Raw genomic sequence first — 18381 nt, forward strand, 5'->3', positions numbered from 1 at the left:
GATCCATTTATTTTTGACTCAAATGCATTCCAGTAAAACAGTACTAGCCAGAACCTTAAAACCAAACAGGATACAATAGACACAAGGGCAAGGAACTTGATGTCAGACTTAAACAAGTTGAGAGGATATCAATCAAAATATAATTTTCACTAAGTGTCTAAACACCATTATATACTCATATCATTCATATAATTTTCATAATCGTGTTAATGTTACCAATAAATTACCATCATAAATAAGGTATATTCATCTATTTCAGGGAAACTGTTTAAAAAAAAAAAAAAAAAAAACAAATTAAAAAGCTGCAAAATAATTGTATTTCAGAGAGCCGAGTGAGCAGGGTCAGAGATGGGGCAGGGTGGAGCCAGGCAGAGGGTCAGATAGGGGGCAGGGTGGAGCCTGGCGGAGGGTCAGAGAGGGGGCAGGGTGGAGCCTGGTGGAGGGTGAGAGAGGGGGCAGGGTGGAGCCTGGCGGAGGGTGAGAGAGGGGCAGGGTGGAGCCAGGCGGAGGGTCAGATAGGGGGCAGGGTGGAGCCTGGCGGAGGGTCAGATAGGGGGCAGGGTGGAGCCAGGTGGAGGGTCAGATAGGGGGCAGGGTGGAGGTTAACGGAGGGTCAGAGAGGGGGCAGGGTGGAGCCTGGCGGAGGGGCAGGGTGGAGCCTGGCGGAGGGTCAGAGAGGGGCAGGGTGGAGCCTGGCGGAGGGTCAGAAAGTGCACCTCAGTGCACATTCGTCAGGACATGATGGAAGCGCGACTCCAGCACATGCAAATGGTGGCAGCAGAGCTAAGCAATAAGGGGCTGCTGAGATCCTGGGGCTCAGGAAGGGCGAATGTGGCCCTTCAGGGGCCTCAGAACATGGGATCCCGGCACAGCACGATCTCCAGCTCGGCCCGGTACAGCTTGCCTCCGTCCGACAGAGCCATGATGCTCTTCTTGTAGCCCACCAAATCCCGGATGTCCATCTCCTGAGGCATCATGGGAAAATTAAGAGAGAAAAAAACAGTGATCGCTGGGCCCTGTGTACGAAGTGCATAAAGATTAGCTGAGATTGCACTGCACTCTGCACATGGACGCCAGTGTTCACCCTGTAGCAGGTGCTTTTGCTATATGAACTTTGCATAAATTCCATTATTTTGTAACAGGCACCATTTTTCAAAACTTCCAACCCATATGATAAATATATTGGTTTATGCAGTTTGGATATTCATTGATTCAGTTAAAGAAACCGGCGTCGGCTATAATGTGTACAACTTGGTGTTTGGTGCCCATCTAACAAAAGTAGAAAGTTCAGGTCCAGAAAGTAAAAATTCAGACTAAACATTTGTCTCAACCAACCAGATGAGTATAAAGAGTCACAGTCACAGAGACTCAACTGGTTGGTTGAAACAAAATCGTGGTCTAGATTTGTACTTTCTGAACCTGAACTTTACTCTTCTGCAAGGCAACTTCAGAATTGGTTATTGAGTAAGTGGTGGTGTTCATTGCAGGAATTCGAAGCCGAATGCTGATCATCCATCTTCAGCTCCATAGATGTTTTAACCTGCAGACACAGGCTGTCGCGGCGAGGAACTGAAAGCTCACTCACATGTCTGTTCTTCTCGCAGAGATCTTTGAGCAAAGCATCCAGTTCATGCTCGTCGATGTAGCCATTTCCATCCTTGTAAAAATGAATAAGAAGAATTAAAGCACATATGAGTACATGTATGAATATATGTGTATGTAAGTAAAGACTGGCTGGAAATATTCTCGGTGTTTCTTTGTTGGACTGACAGTTAAAGAGAGTGAATGGAGCCAGTCCTTGCATTTTTAATCACCTTATAAGTGTGCGATTCGTGGCAGACTGCAGTTCACTCATCATACTCATTTTGCACCTCTCTACTCAGGCGTCTAGAGCAACACCCCCCATGGCCCATGCCCTGTACTGCACCAGCAAGCACCGCAGTGCATGCTGGGTAACACACTATGCATTAACGATCCATGCTTTCTTGACCTGAGCACATTCAGGCTGAGGGCCTTGGTAAAAGCCTATGGCTTAAGTATAATCCAGCCTGGGCTAGATTGTTGTTTGTTTTTCTCCTTGATCATTAGATTTATTACAGTTTCTGCTTTACAACTGTGTTCACATCTCTCTGGTTCACTGCTGAGTGGCATTTCCGCAGTGCATTATTAGAAAATAACGCACTGCGTTCTGCATCCTTATATCTGCTGCTGCACATTCACTGCAGAGCACTTGTGTTTATCTAGTCTATCTTGCATTTTTCACAATTTAAATTTTATTTATGTGGCTGTGACATTTTCATTTGAGTCGAAATGAGTTTTTCAGGTTTTTAAGCATGCATTCATATGGCCACTAGTTTGCAGTCTTATTTCCCTCGAAGTCATCATTTATGGTTTAGTTCCATTTATTATCAGGGCTCTTTAGCCATATCCGCAATTGGTTGGGAAATGTCAGCTGACAGCCATTCATGTTCCAGCTGCCCCGACTACTGGGCCCCATTAAATTTTCACAAGAAAATGAAAATTTCAGTGAAATTTGGGTGGAAGAACATTTTTTGCATTAATAAGCATTTTTACATTTACCACTGCTTGTTGTTCTGCGATTGAGGTAAATTCTTTGAGATGGATTTAGCTTTCAGTTTTGGATGACTGGAGCACTCCACTTAAAATCCATATGTTAATCCCAGAAGAACAAGAGCAGATGTTGAATATTAGTAGACAAACTTTTGGCTGAAATTGCTTCTCAGTAAAGACGCCTGATCTTCAAAGAGCCTTAATCTTCATTTATTATAAATGTCAGCAAAACAGCTAATCAGCATGGTGGGCAGTCTCACTTTTAGCAAGTGTTCATTCTGAGCACTCAGGTCTTAAATAAAATGCTCATTAAAGTAATGTAACGATTCTGGAAGGTCCTGGCTACTTTTGTAAGATCCTGCTATGTAGGCAAATTATTTTATGTACAAATTCCTGGCCCATTTGGGATTGGAATTCACTCTGATCTCCCATCAAAGTCTACCTTGACTTCAAGCATACAGTACATTTTACTCATAAAGTCTTACTACAGGTGCAAAGTTCAGAAGAGATAATGAGGGATTTTCATCTGATATAGTCCAATAGCATGGAATGTGAACCAACCATATCACAAACATCCTCCATTTCACTTAAGGCAGTGTTTCCCAATCCAGACCCCGGGGACTCGCAGACAGTCCACATTTTTGCTCCAGGAGCTGGTAGGGAGCAAAAACATGGTCTGTCTGTGGGTCCCAAAGGATCGGATTGGGAAACACTTGGTTTAAGGAGCACAAATCTTTAGTCAAGTAATGTCCCATTTGATCCTCAAAGGGTCAAGTATTGATTTAAGAATTAATTTATTTCATATTGCATATCTCTGGCACGTAGACTGCAATGAGGCATTTACAGTGGATTACTGAACATATCCTCAACGATCCATTAGGATTATCTGTCTTCTAGGGTGGTTTGGATGGATGGATAGAAACATCTAGATAGTTGGGTGCAGAAATGGATACCTTGGCAGATTCAGGGGGACCAGCACTGACAGGGGCCCATTTTGAATATTAAACTGCATGTAAAATTGAGCGAGAAGAGAGAGAAAGGTGACATTTGTATAGAGGACCTAGTATTCCTAGGTGCACCCCTGGTTGGATCACTGTAAACAGGCCGCTGATCTCAGCATCCCCGTGGGCAAAAGTGCGGTGATGTTTACCTTGTCGTAGAATGTAAAGATGGCGTTGAACTGATCGGAGGTCAGCTTGAGGCCCTGTGGGAAGTCAGGTGTGCACATTTCAGATTTTGTGTTGTCACTAAGGAAATTAAGCTTTTTATAAGGAGGTGAAGTATCTAAAAGCGCTTGTTACTGCTGCGTAGATTGATTCACTCTTTTATCGTGAAGAACAACTCTATTAAAAGCGAGATGATGAGAATGTGAAAAAAATGAGGCATTTACTTTGGTCCAGATGAAGAAATATGTTTTCTGAGACTAGTATTGTCAAGAGTCATTAACCAACTGCTGAGTAGTGGATCTGTATGGGGGAGCAGATGTGGAGGCCATGAAAGATGCTCTAGAAGAAGTCCAGTCGGAAGGGTAATTTGATCTGTTTTTATAACTGACTGAATCTGCGACTTACTCCAGACACCATATAACATCTCAAACCCGGCTTACAGCGCATCTCAAACTACCAAGAGGTTATTAGCTAATGGAATCTCTCATGGGCGTAAATTGTGTGGGGGGAAATGGGGGGTTGTAAGACACCCAATAATCAAAACCAGCCAATAAAACACCTTGGACCCCCTTAAATGGGTGGAGACCTGAATCCCCCCCCCCCTCCCTCAACATATAGTTATACCCTTGGTATCTCTGCCAGTGTCCATAGGTGTGCCCGTGCTTCTGTGTGTAACTGCCGGTCCAGTTAAATAATATTCAGCCTTATTTTTTCTTATCTTATCTTATCTTATCTTATCTTATCTTATCTTATCGTGCGTGACTTTGCTCTGTGGCACTCGGTGATTGCTCCCTCTGCCCTGATAGTATGAAGGCCTCGCCTGGGGCCCCTGATCTCAAAGTGGCTCCTCTCGTCGACACCCATGGGAAGTCAAGGGTGTTTGAAGGGAAGCCGAAACGCATGTGCGGGAAAATTGTCGCCAGCGGCCATGGGGGACCCACTGCTGGGAGTCCCCGATACGCGGCCCTGCATTGGCAAAGGTGCCGGGAGTCTGTTCCCTTCCAAGGCCGCGGGGTGTGAACACTTCTAATGTAGGTTACCCTGTGCCTGTGTCTGCCCTATTCCACTGGGGTGTGAGATCCTCACCACCTCTGTCGGCTGCTGTTATCTGCATGCCTTTGAAATTCTAAAATGGTTTTGTGTTATGCAAATTTCCCATATTTATTGCCAGTCATGTTATTTTTATTCCGACAGATCACTGGGCTGAATGTGTGAGCATATTTGTTGCTGTCAGAGTGACAACACAGGGACACAGTAGCCATGCAAGAGGTGCCCTCACCTGGAATTTGAGCAGGAAATTTTCTTGGACAGGCAGCAGCCTTAAACGACAAGAAATGAGTTTTATCGCCCTGATGCTACAATGCTGATGCTGGCCCGCACACATGACTTTCCCATCATGCCCCAGCCAAAGGGCACCCGCCACCCACCTGGCCATTTCCGAGAGGCCTAGCTTTCCGTCTCCGTTCAGGTCAAACATCCTCAGCTGCGGGTGCAGAAGAACAGGAGAGGATTAGTGAAAGTGAGCGAGATCTTCATGAGGGCTGTCACGAATGGCCTGAAGGAATAACACGAAAAGAAGAGTTTCTTTCATTTTGCTTTTCTAATTAAATCTGGCTGAGAAATATATGAGATGGAAATTCTTCAGTGCAGTTGTGCTGGCCTCCTCAAAGCAATAAAATCGTGATGGTCTGTTCTACGGCCTGCTCAAAGATACACACGAGAGCTGCCAATCGAGTCAGATAAACCATCTAATGAGAGTCACATTTAAGCTCCGTTGAATGGAAAAGCTTTGTTTTGAATGACTGAATCTTGACGGTCCACTTACTAAGGCTCTAACCAGGCCACTTCTTACAGGTTCTCCCCATGTTCTTGCGGAAGAAGCAGAAGATACTACAGGGGGTACTTACTATCGTCTGCGTGTACTCAACCAGCTTCTGGTCGTCATAGTGTCTGTTGGCCTTCTTCAGAAGGTCTGAGAGGAATCCCTGTGGAAGGAAGAGCAAGAGCCAATGAACGTCACTGCCTGCTTGAGCACTGTCATTGGCTGGACAGAGAAGGTCGCATCTCAAAAAGTTCGGGAGTGTAGAACTCAGTATCACTCAAAAGTCGTGGCAGTGTGTCACATTCTGTTTGGCTAAGGATCCCTCGGGTCAGAACAAAAGTAAACCTTCTTAGTCCTTACCTTGAGTTCATTGGCTTCAATATATCCGCTGCGATCGGTGTCATACCTTCGCCATGCCTGCATATGAAATACATGTCAGTTTTCTGCAGTAGCAGCAGTGAAGATGCCACACACACATAGGTATCTTTGGAGCAGATGGTCAGATCCATGCTAACATTGCTCCAAGTTCACAGACAGGATGCTACCCGCGTAGACTGTACAATGTAAAAATGGGGATCTTCCATTCCTTTCTATGGGAAAAACCCTAATCCCGGTCATGACACCCTTAACCCCCACCCAGCCCTAACCTTAACCATAATTAATTTAAAAAAATACAAGAGTTTTGCCATTTTTAGTTTTTTTTATTGCAGTCACAGATTTTTATAAAATTGAGGTTTTCCAAATGGAGACCAGAAAAATGTCCTTGAAAGTAAGGAAGCTTTCAGGATTTACTACACTTTGGGGACATTTTGGTCCCCATTTGTGATCGATGCACACACCCATACACACACACACACACACACACACTATTATGGAACTGAGATAAAATTCTCATTGCAACATCTCTCAACAATCAAGACTTCTGGAAACTTCTGTTGCGAGCTCAGTGGTGTGAAGGAGCTGCTGTTTCGTGGACAAGGCCCACAGCTGACTGTGAGGAACGCCGGATGTCGACAAGATCATGGAAATGAAAGTGTTTTGCGAGACACCATCAGAGCCTCCTGTCAATGTTTGGCATCAGTCAACCATCACCGAACGTCCTTCTCGCACCAACTTTCATTTCTGTCGATTCACGGATTGCGTTCCGCCGGAAGAGAGATGCATTTTAATTTATATTTTAATCTTGCAGCTGTCCTGTTCCTTGCAAGTGCTCTTATCAAAGATAGATGCCTCATGCTTTGCAGGTCTGTAGAGAATTACCACAGCCCATCCATAATATATGATGTCCTCAGAATAGAACCCCCACTTTCTCATCCTCTCGTCTGAGAACCTCGACGTGACAACAGGTTTAAAAAGTTCCCCCTTCTTGTCTCATTTCATTTTTTTGAGCCCACCTTCGTAATTCCTCATTTGGGAAAGTGAATGTAGTCTTACCCCGGTTATAGCCAGACACTACAAATCTTTAATGCGGCAGGGAAATTAATCTGGGGTGGGGGTGGGGGGGGGGGGTTCATTTCATCTCGCAGCGTGCAGGTGCCTGTATGTTCATCTAACAGTCTGATGGAGAGAAATGGCAAATGGAACTGCAGCTTAATTCCTGGCAACTGGCAGCTTGGGGAGGGATGGCGGGTAAAGTTGGGTTTTGGAGGGTGAGGGGAAGGGGAACCCATTCGCTCCCAGAGCAGACTGAAAGTGAAAGAGACGCACATAGGCTGAAAGTAGGTGTCTGTGCATGTTTGTGAGGAAAGCAGAGCCTGGGTGTGTCCCCGGCTGATGACATCACTCGACCGGCAGGAGCTCTCTGATGTTTCCCCATTTTCATCACTGTACGTTGTAGGTAAATATGTGACAACATCTGCTTTTCCCTGCTGGGTATGCAGCAGTAATGAGCCAGGAGTAAGGAGCTATTTGCTGTTTCTTTTCTCTACTGTATTTGCACCAAACATACTCTGATCAACCCTCCCAATTATTTCTGCAACAACTCAGGGCAAACTGAACTGTGCCGAAACGTACAGACAGTAAACCCCAAGACTGGGACCTCTTTTAAGCAGAATTAAATCACTGCTGACATTTAGAAAGTGAAAAACCCACAGAGGTTTGCTGACTGAAGCTTATGAAGTTTATAAACGCCCGGCCATGGTGCTCATCCAGGGTGTGTGTAAGCAGAAGCACGGACATGTTCCTTACCGCCATGAACTCGGAGCTGGAACCCACAAACTGTCTGAAGCACAGCAGAAAGTTCTCCTCTGTAGGCAGAATTTGAGCCAGCTGTTGGCAAGAGAGAGGAAAGAGGTAAGGGCTGATCATACGATGTGAGAGAGTCCCGTAAGGAGGGGTAGAGACAGGCAGGCACTGAGATACCAAGAAAGACTGAAAGATACCAGGGGAGAGACAGACAGGCACTGAGATACCGAGTAAGACAGGAAGATATGGAGGGGGGACAAAAATCATGAAAGAGAGATAGAAAATCTTAGAGTGAAACACTGAAAGAGACAAATGAGGAAAAAAGAACAGAGTGATAAAGAAACCTTATGAAAGTGGGAGGCATTCAAGCTGATGGAAAGTTCTAGAACAGCAAGAAGGAGGTCAGCTCTGTACAACTATGTCGTCCACATATTTTCTGTGAGGTGTGATCCGTACCTCAGACATTTCAATTCTTCCATCTGCGTTCTTGTCAAATTTCTGCATGAACTCCCTCATCTTTTCTCTGAAGGAAGCATTTGTGGGATCCTGTCCAAAAGATAGAATTACTTTCCAAAAAATAGTTTTAAAAATATTTATTCATTTATTTAAAAATTAGTGGTAATTCAATGGCAGCCCTGTAGATGTGAGAATGTTTCCTAGGTCCCATTTGAGCTAAAGCTAACCCAGGAGTTAAGCTATCTCTTGGTTATCAGGTGCATATTCACATATAAACATGTAGTGATTCGTCCTATATTCTACGGCAGAGGACAGCTGTATGTATAAATCGCTTCTCTCTTTACTGTACCTTTTGAAGTCCGTGCTCCCCACACCAGGGGAAGCTGTGTTAAATATCCCCCTGTGTAATATTGTATAGAACTTGGGGGCAACGTTACTAAATTTAGGTTTGTATGAAAAGGATCCACATTTCCGCAGAAAGTACCAGAACGGGGTTTATTTTAATGCCTGCTAACGCCCTGCAGGTGATGAACATGTCATGACCCATATCAGGACCCCTCAGAAACCAGACTGAAGAGCCTCAGCTGCCTGCCTTAAATTAGATGTTATGACCTCTGAATGGTTCTGCTCGCTTTCTGTTTGACTTCTACAGCTTAAGCTAATGGCAGGAAGACGAGGGGCCTGAAGATCACAGGCTGCTGTTACGCTTCCCATTTTAATGACGCCGATGGCTCACCACGCCTGCCCCTCTCCGTGCACTTTCCAGCTCCCGGAAGAAGTTCTCCAGCTCCTTGCCCTCGATGTAGCCATTGCCTGGAATACAGCACAAGCCCCACTGACGGCACAGCACTGTCACCCTGGACCAGCACAATCTCTTACCTGCACCTCATCAAACTTTAACAGCTGTGGACGTGTGACTCCTCTTCTCTTCCCAGCTGCCCATGTATCATTACCAGCTAATAGACAATGGTCGCATGGAATCATGGGTAAATCCTGGGCTGGGGTGCACTGGGGTGGCACAGCTGTGCATCATGTTAACATGAAAGATAATTATCAGTCGTTAGGGGCCCGGAGCTGATTTCTGTCTCTCTCACACATCCTTCTCTTTTTCCATTCTTAAACGTGAGATAGGAAGGGCTGCCATGTGGCACTAATGAACTAAATCTGGCACATGATAATGCTCTAGTTGGCAGAGTTTACTGTTGGGTGGCTTTGTATTTTATCAGAGCAAACAAAAAGAGGAGCTCTATGTTGATGGGAGAGTCCCAGGCTGCATAGCTCAATAAGTGGCAGTAATGAATCGAATAGGAATTCACTTTTCACTGTGAAAGCATTTTATTTAAGAATGTATTTGACAGGATAATCAGCAAAGTTACAAAGCGGAATCATGAGAGAAAAAAGTCTGAATAACAGAATAACCACATTTTTTTTTTTTGTACCGTGTGCAAAAAATTGGTTTATTTTATAGGGTTCATGTTTAATGGCATGTTGTGGAGGTGAAGAATGATGAAATATGGAATTTCAGTAAGAAAGGATCAGCAGGCTATTTGTCACATGACATTTATTTTGCAAATGCTTTTGTCTATAGTGACATGTAACTCAGAAAAGTCTGGGGTCAAAGTATATGGTCAGTTAACAGCCAGTTACGATTAAGGGCCTGGCTCAAGGAACCAATGGTGATTCGCTGTCAGCCACGGGATTCAACCCCACAACCTACAGGACGCCGATACAAAACATTAGCTGATTAAACTCCACACTACCCCACCACGTTGTTGTGGGCAGGGCCTAATGGCAACAGTGTCTCCACCCTAAGCTATGACTGCTGCTGCAGATTTCTTGTCTAATGTCGACGACTTTAGCTCTATTTTCCTGTGGATCATTGGTGACAATGAGAAAATTAACCTTGAAAGCTGATGTTCTATTAAAAAGATCAGACCACACCTAGGAGTAGATGTAGTAAAACCATTTGCCATTTTTATCAGGAGACGGACATCATGATTTTCCTATGAGCTTGCGGCTGCATAGAACCTTGACATCAGTGATCCTGTACACTTGGGGATGTACTGAACCCACACATGTGCCACACTGGCACAGCACACTGGCATCGCCCTGAGCTTAGACCAGTATCATTATCCACATTGCTCAGGGTAGCTGCTCACACAGTACTTAAAATCCAGAGCTTCATATAGCTAATGGCTATTTCTGTTGTATTTCATTGCTAAGGTATTTTTAAAATTGGACTTTTCAATCTTTCTTAAAATAAGACTTTAGTATTTCCTCAATTTTTATTGAATGACATTTGACTGAAACCCCATTGGAGGTTAATAAAGTTACTCTGGATAAATTCTACAATTAAATATAAGCTGTCCCAAAACTGCCCGCACATGACAGACAGTATTACACGTTTCTCAACATGCCCAGGCATCTAATGTCATTAACCTTCTAAAAGTCAGAGGTAACAACTTATTGTTTAGTATCCTCCATTATTGAAAGAAAAATGAAGGTGTATATAATGCTTCAAGAAATATGCATAATTTGACTTATAATGCAGCCACTGTTAATGTGTGTCTCAAAATTAGATGTGACAAAATAAGTTGCATTATAAATCTATCGTGCATCTGGACCGTTTGTTGTTCATTGTCAGCCTGTGGAAAGAATGCCCACTCCTATCCAACGGACAAAATCCTCTCTTGCCTGGTCTCTCTCACTCGCATGAGTATTCAATAACCGTCTTAGAGTCGGCCGAATGGCGTTTGACCTGCACTCTCCAGCGCTGGAGCGGGTATTTCTGGCTGATTTTCCTGATGGAAGTGTGGAGCGCTGTGTTACTGCTATTATTCACTCTCCTGGCACTTATACCCTCAGTGACGAACGTGGCTTTAGCTCAGCAGGAAGTTGATTGAATTTTGGTGGCATGTTTTCAGAGTTCTGGTCAAATGCCTTAGTCCTCACTCTCGCCCAACCCCCCATGCCGGACCCCCAGCGAAATCATCCTTAGATATCACTGCAAAAATCTGCCAGTTATGTTAACAATTTATGGTGGAACTGGATTTATCACAAGATACTGACTTTGTTTTATGATATAGTGATTTTATGCTTTTTTTAAAATGTCTATTCATCAGTGCATCGTGTTCATCCATCCATCCATTTTCCAAACCACTTATCCTACTGGGTTGCGGGGGGGTCCGGAGCCTATCCCGGACGCAATGGGCATGAGGCAGTGAACAATCCAGGATGGGGGGCCAGCCCATCGCAGGGCACACTCACACACCAGTCACTCACACATGCACTCCTAGCATCGTGTTCAGTGTAAATTAATTATTTAAAATGCGTTCCTATCTGAAAGGACTTTGTTTTGGGGAGGTAATGGTTGTTCTCCAGACATACATTTACGACGGATTTACAAATGGTCATTTACTAAATAAATGATGCACATATTTCTTGCGTGCGTTACACTAGTGCTTGTTACATGACGTTACCTCACACGACAGGTGTCAGACTGGGGATTTAGGCTTCGGGAAAAGGGGGTAACGTTAATCATTCAGCATTAAATGAAATGATCACCCTCTGGCACAATCCCAATTCATAATGAGTTTCCAATGTTCATAACTGGATTTATTATTATGCCTAAATTCAGCACAGCAGCATAATTAAACGGGTGATCTATTCTTAAACACCGGTGGCAGCTTATTCAACTTCAAATAGCCTGCAGATTATTTGCAGAGATTTGTCATGTGATCATGACAAGGTAGCCATACCTGTGACCTGTTACCTACAGAACTGGGCTCTGACTGGGGCATTCCCATAATGCACCTTCCTTTAAGGGTCCATTTAGGATTTGAAGCAAAACTGTATGATTCCATATGATACTATATCTATACCCTAAATTGTTATTATTTGGTTTAAAAACGTATACCTAAGGAGGTCTTCACAAGATCACATCTAATATCACATACAATGTTTTTAGATTAAGGATTTGATTAATAGTTTGCAGCCACAGACTTGTAAGATATCCTGCATAATCTCATATGATGTTATGCTTTCAGGTGGTCGCCATTTTTATTGTGTTCACTTGTATTGTCTCAGTAACACTTTTATGCTCTTGCATCACGTTTTAGCTTGAAATTTTCACAAAAGAGGTGGACTTACAGTAATAGAGTATGTGTGCTGCTCGGTGGGCTATACATCAGTCCCCATGATTGGAAGGTGATGTGTTTGAATCCCATAGCTAGTAATCATCTCATCTTTGGGCCCCTGAACCTAACAGCTCCCGGGAGGCTGGCTGTCCCTGCTCTTTGGTCCCAGACGTCGTTTGTACGTGGATTTGGACTAAAATATCTGCTAAACAAATAAAGTAAAAGTTGAAGTGCAAAGCAGGATAGGAGAGGATATTAGTGCTTATAAGGGATTTCTCTGTGCATCTATGTGATGCATGTTTAATGGCTGATAAGAATATCTGCAAGTACTGGGTAAGAGGTATATCCAAGTTCAGTTCTTCACACCCAAAACTGCGCACTTCCATGAAGAGCTGCCATGAACAGAGAGGGATACAGGAATCAGATCCAATTAGATGCATGGCGGAGGCATGTCGAGGTTCGGATCTTAGCTGGTGCTGCTGAAGCCATATTCTGCTCTGCGTGTTTTAAAGAAGCACCGTGAAGTACCCAACAAAAGACAAAACCAACCACTAAAGCAACAAGGAGTCTGCAAGGTGCCCCCAGCAGGGACTCTTACCGTTGACGTTTGACTCAGTGCCCCAAATGCTCCCTGGGAACTGAAAAGTTCCGGCTAGGAGGACTTCCACAGAAGTTCCCACAAGCAACTTGCTATGGAAACTCTTCCGCTAATTTCCTGCACGGAGTTATTAATGTTTGTGTCGTTAGTAACAGAATACTGCTGAAGTGACATCTGGGCACCAGTGGTGTTTGAGCACAGGCCCAGAAGCCCCTTTGCAAGATTTACATCCATCAAAGATCATAAAAAACGCAGCGTCTCATCAAAAGTGAATTATTCCTGTAGATAAGTGCTTCCCAATCCGGGTCTTGGGGACCCACAGACAGTCCAAATTTTTGCTCCCTCCAGGGAGCCAGTTGGGAGCAAAAATGTGAACTGTCCGGCAGGGAGTTTGGAGGGACCAAAAACATGGACCGACTGTGAGTCCCCAAGGACTGGAATGGGAAACACTGCTGTAGATGGTAATGCAGGATTGCTCTAAGTGAATGACACACAGGGGTTCACCTTCAATAGCAGGGGTGGCCAAATTGTTTACTGCAAAGGGTGTGGTGTGTTTGCAGGTTTTTGGGATAACTTTTAGGTCAGCTGTTCAAACCCAGGTATGAGGACTCTTCAAACAAATCAGTCCTCTAATTAGTAATCTAATTAGGCAGTTGGGGTGAAAATCCGCATACACACCGGCCCTTTCTAGATAAGATGGGCCGCCCTGCTCTGTGGCATAGCAGTCCACTGCAGGGCATCTGCACACAATACGGGCTTAACTGCATGTCTTTGAACTGTGGGAAGAAACCCACACAACACAGGGAGAGCAAAGTCCACACAGACGGCATGCGGGTGGTGTTTTAATCCCCCCAACCCAAGAGATGTGAGGCAACATCGCTATCCGCTGAGCCACCATACTGCCCTAAGACATAACAACAGTGTTACACAATCAGAAGTTAGGGGCACTGTTCTGATTTTCAGAGGGTAACACACCAGGTTAAGGGAAGGTTTGCGTGGATGTTATTTTTAGCTGAAAATATCTTTGCTTCTCCATAGAATTTTTATGGTTCTGGTTCTGTGATCAAATAGATAACAATTTTAAGCCCCAGAATGTTGTGTATTTCATTGAATGACGGTGAAATTCAACATGTTCAGTAAAAAAAAGAAAAAAATTATGACCGACACATAATCAACTTGTCACTGTTAAACGTGCCTGTGATGTAGCTACAGTCGATGGGCTGAGTGTTTCGATGGACCAGCGATCGCACCGGGCGAGGAGCAATGCACATGAACGCGCAGCACGGAAGCGCGCAGCGGACGAGCGATAACGGGATCTCAGCTTCGGAACTGACACTTGAAAGGAAGGAGAAATACTGTGTACTATAACTGAAACTTCAACACACGGACACCGGGAGCAAGAAATCTTGCATTCATTTCATGCTTGTAAAAAAATAATAATAATACAATGAGCGTAAAGAATGTTTCGTAATCTCCGAACTTCTCTCTTGAGGAAATTTCTGCCACATTTATAAATATAATTGTGTATATAGTGTCATACCTCAATAGGAGTTACCATTTATTTATCATAATTTAGCATGGATTTCAGATCGTTTATATGCCTACCATTGCCCAAAGCGTTTCTAAAAAGACAGATATCTCTAAAACCTAATTATTACATCGATTTTTTTCTATGCATCGATCCTTTTTAGAAGGTGCGTTATGTTCCCCGGGGATGTCTGAAGCCTTTCTTACATGGTTATGTTTTCCCATAAGCATTAGTTCGTATAACAAATAATATTGAGAAAATATTGTTCTCTAACAGGTCGATAACTTTAAGATTAACTTTCATTTTTTTGCGTTCCCGGCCCGCTCCCCCAAATTTCCATGCTGTACCACCCACCCACCGCACCCAAAAAGCCCGGGAACTTCTCCCGGTAGATCTGTAACGAAAACATAATACGTATGATTTTATTTGGAAACATGACATTATAGCCAATTAACGTGTGAAATAGTGCAATTAAGTGTGTCTGATCTTGAAAATTAAACATTCCTCCGAAATAACATCATTACTACTGGTTTTCATCAAGAATACGATAATTAGGAACGAATAGTCTCACTGTAAAGATACAGCTGAAATAAAGAAAAACACGTAGGAGCTTAGGTCGCAGCCCATTAGACGGTGCGCAATTGCCATGAATGAAAAAAATGTGTTTTCCCGGTTGAAAGCCCCGGCAAAACAGCCTGGAACTGGGGCGCTAACCTGATTTGGTAATATTGGGTAGTACTGGGTAGTATAGGCGCGCCCATGCCTAAACTATAGAGTGGTAATTAACGTAATTCACCAATGTAGCAATATCACCCAAAATCAATGTATATTGGACTTCTTTCAATAAATACATTTCAAATTGAGTTATAAGCATTACAAATATTTTCCTTTCCGTTTTATAAAGAGTGCTGTGAAAATAATAAAAAGTTTTAAGTAGCCTACTGCGAATTATTGTGCACGGTGTTATATTGCCCTTCTATTTGGTAACTTAATACTGAGTCGAATTTTAAGGATTCTAATAAAACTTCCAGTAATTGTAACAGATGTCATTTGATTAATTAAAAATGTTAGCGTTTATAGGAATACATTTCACTGCAGCTGTAAATTAGCTGCCCATGCATGTTCATTCATATATAAATACATAAACATTGAACATAGTCGTAATACATAAATGAATTTAGTAGCCGGATGTTTAAGCTGTACATTTTTATGTCATGCTATATTTTAAAGCAAACTTTTTATTTCAATCAAAAATGCTAAAAATCCATGCAGTAACACGCTTCCCGTCCGAATCTTTTCATATTTTTTTCAAGATTTCTTTCGAAATTCAAGGTATGATTCTACATGTGTTGTTTTTACAGGTTAGATAAACGTTTGAGCTAAAATACTACAAATTAAGTTATATATTTCTTATTTGAATACAAATTGCTGGTAAATGAAAAACACAGCGAAACATTGCCTTTTGATATTCGTATTATCATTAGTTATTCGCGTGATATGCGTGTTCTTCTGCCTTTCTCTTATAGTTCTCAGATTTCCGGGTTTCCTTAATAAAAGTACCGTACTGTAAGTCGTTAGAAACATCACATTTTGTATTTCTAAAACAATGCCCCCTGATGAAAGTGACTCGGATGAGACAACAAAGCGCGACTAAATAACCGAAGTTGCCGCACTTACCGTCAGTATCGAAGTGTTTCCAGATGTCCAGGAACTGGGATGCGGTCAGTTCCGCCAGATGAAGGTGAGGAGGCTGCTGCGCTTTGTTGGCCATTCTCTTCCTATTTTCTTTCTTGCACTTGAAAATCCCGTGCGAACTTTTGCACAGTCAGGTCCCAGTTCTTACTGTCGCCGGCCAGCTCCGAGCCGAAGCTTATAAACCCCACCCCTGGGTGCGTGTACTTCTCCGGCAGTCCTGCGGGAGGCGCAGTGGCTCCAAAAACAACACCAAGGCGCTCAAATCGGCGTGAGAATACGCGGTTTGGGCACTCCTCCCCCATCGCGTATTTTTTCCCTTGAGAAAATAAGTGATGCGCTGTACATCGGCCCGAAGGCATCAGCATCTCCGTAAACTGTGTCTATACTCTGCAGGGAGTTAAGCTCCGCCTCCAATCACAGAGATGTATTACAAACGCAGAAATTCAGTAGCTTAAAACAGTTCTTATTTTGCATTGGTCTCAAACCACTGTATGGTGTGTAATAGATGGTGATTAGAGGTAATCAGCTATGGCCAGAATGATACTGTTATGATGTAATCAAGATTTAGACTCATCAGGGCTGTTTATGTCATTGTCTCTTTGGGGCAAGGGAGTCCCACAGCTCCAGGTCTGGCCATGGGGTGCTGATGCAACCTGCCTTCATCCTTGGGGCATCTCTGTCGTGTGGGATTTGGCTTCCCACACGATGAGCTGATGGATCTTTGCCATGCCAACAGCACATTTGGGAGAACAGTGTGGCCCTGCCTTACGATCTGAGTGCAGATTTTAGCCGGTGAATGCCACCCTGGTGCTATGACCCTGCTTTTCGTCTTCTTGACGTCAAAATCTTTAAGCCGCAAACTCTGTATATACATCAACTCTTCGACTGAACAGTTACTAAATCAAGGTCAAAGCTCATGTGGCACCCTTGGCAAGCTTCTCTTACATTGCCCCCTGCCTCATCCCCTCAATCTGGCAAACTGGGTGGGAGGGTGAGACAATGGTTATTGTTGTGAACCGGGGGTGGGGGCTGGCGGGGGCAATGGTAAAAGCTGTTGATGGTCAGGCAATTGGTCATCATGCCCTTGCCAGGACCCGTAATTGCAGTGGGCAGCACTGGGTCTTTCAGCGGACTTACTGAAGCCCAACATGCACTGTTAGAGCTGTAGGATCCCTCCAAGTCCAGAGTGCCCTGCTGGTACCGACGAGGCCAGTTACTCACCATGTGCTACAAGTTCAGCTGAATATCAGGGCTGCCAACTCTCACACATGTGGCACTCTCACGCTTTCACACTCACGCAATAAACGTTACGGCAATTCTATATTATTCCATTATAAAACTAAAATTAGCTACATCAAGTGTTGGGGCAGTTTGCAAACCCTACAGATTACAAGGTGATAAAACTGTAACATATATGTAAATGAGAGTGCAGGATTATCTCAAATCGAAAATCTCACGCTAGCGTGCTGATCAAGGTTGGAAACCCTGTGAATATACTGTTTCTTGAGTAGATGTGCGATGTCGGCTGTTGCTGATTTGGTGACGGCGATCTGAATTCGAAATGGAGCATTTGACCACTTCTCTGAACACTCCAGAAAATCTCTTTATTCACTTCATCAAATAAACACAGGCATCCACTTTGTGCACAGTCTCCCGCTCCCCTACCCAAACTTCCCCCAACAAAGAGAATAAATGAAATAAATAATGCAGAATATTACAGGGCGTCCTAAAGCACAGGCCATCCCCAGAGAAGTGGCAAAGGAGTGTCACCTGATTGAGTCTCAATGTTCTCGAACCAAGGCCCAGATTGTATCCATCAGGACTCCGAATGCCATGCGAGCTGCTGTTAAAGGGTTATAATCTAACCTGTCTGAATTTAATACGATGTAATCCTTCAATCCACTTTGTTGTTTACTCCTGAGCTTTTGTGGCAGGGTAATGTGCTGAGAGACTGTAGACATTGGGCTACTGTTTATAATGTCATTCTCCCAGAAGATGCACTTTTTGCACTCTCTGTCCCGGCTATTTGCCGCTGCTATTTAACATCCGCCTGTCAGAGACGGGAAGATTAAGGGAGGGAGGGGAGAGGGCAGGGAGTGGGAGGGAATGGGGCCACCCCCCTCCCCCCTTCAGCGTGCACTGCGGTGTGCAGTCTGGGATGAGCTGGGGAAGAGGAAGGAGAAGAGAGGCTGTGTGAGAGCTGGCAAGTGGACAGTTAACGTCCA

The 18381-nt window shown here is 43.9% G+C and overlaps 1 protein-coding gene across 1 annotated transcript; it reads right to left on the reverse strand.

Moving 5' to 3' along the window:
• Window positions 1-648: 648 nt before the first annotated feature.
• LOC125704283 (calretinin-like) lies at window positions 649-16306 on the reverse strand. The gene is made up of 11 exons (XM_048969715.1): window positions 16139-16306; window positions 8936-9012; window positions 8200-8289; window positions 7747-7827; window positions 5920-5976; window positions 5645-5722; window positions 5165-5220; window positions 5017-5056; window positions 3722-3775; window positions 1586-1657; window positions 649-965 (listed from the first exon to the last, which is right to left on the reverse strand). The coding sequence occupies exons 1-11, from the start codon at window positions 16230-16232 to the stop codon at window positions 849-851; spliced, it is 816 nt and encodes a 271-aa protein (XP_048825672.1). The 5' UTR covers window positions 16233-16306; the 3' UTR covers window positions 649-848.
• Between the last annotated feature and the right edge of the window lie 2075 nt (window positions 16307-18381).

Source organism: Brienomyrus brachyistius, chromosome 11 (assembly GCF_023856365.1).
Source record: "Brienomyrus brachyistius isolate T26 chromosome 11, BBRACH_0.4, whole genome shotgun sequence".
Lineage (NCBI taxonomy): Eukaryota > Metazoa > Chordata > Actinopteri > Osteoglossiformes > Mormyridae > Brienomyrus > Brienomyrus brachyistius.

Excerpts from the sequence above, each read along its gene's own strand:
- LOC125704283 (XM_048969715.1), bottom strand. The coding sequence starts at position 16,232 with ATGGCCAACAAAGCGCAGCAGCCTCCTCACCTTCATCTGGCGGAACTG. Across the intron at positions 3,776-5,016 it reads ATTTCCTGCTCAAATTCCAG|GGCCTCAAGCTGACCTCCGA; the intron begins GTGAGGGCACCT and ends GACTTCCCACAG. Across the intron at positions 1,658-3,721 it reads TCTTTACATTCTACGACAAG|GATGGAAATGGCTACATCGA; the intron begins GTAAACATCACC and ends CATTTTTACAAG.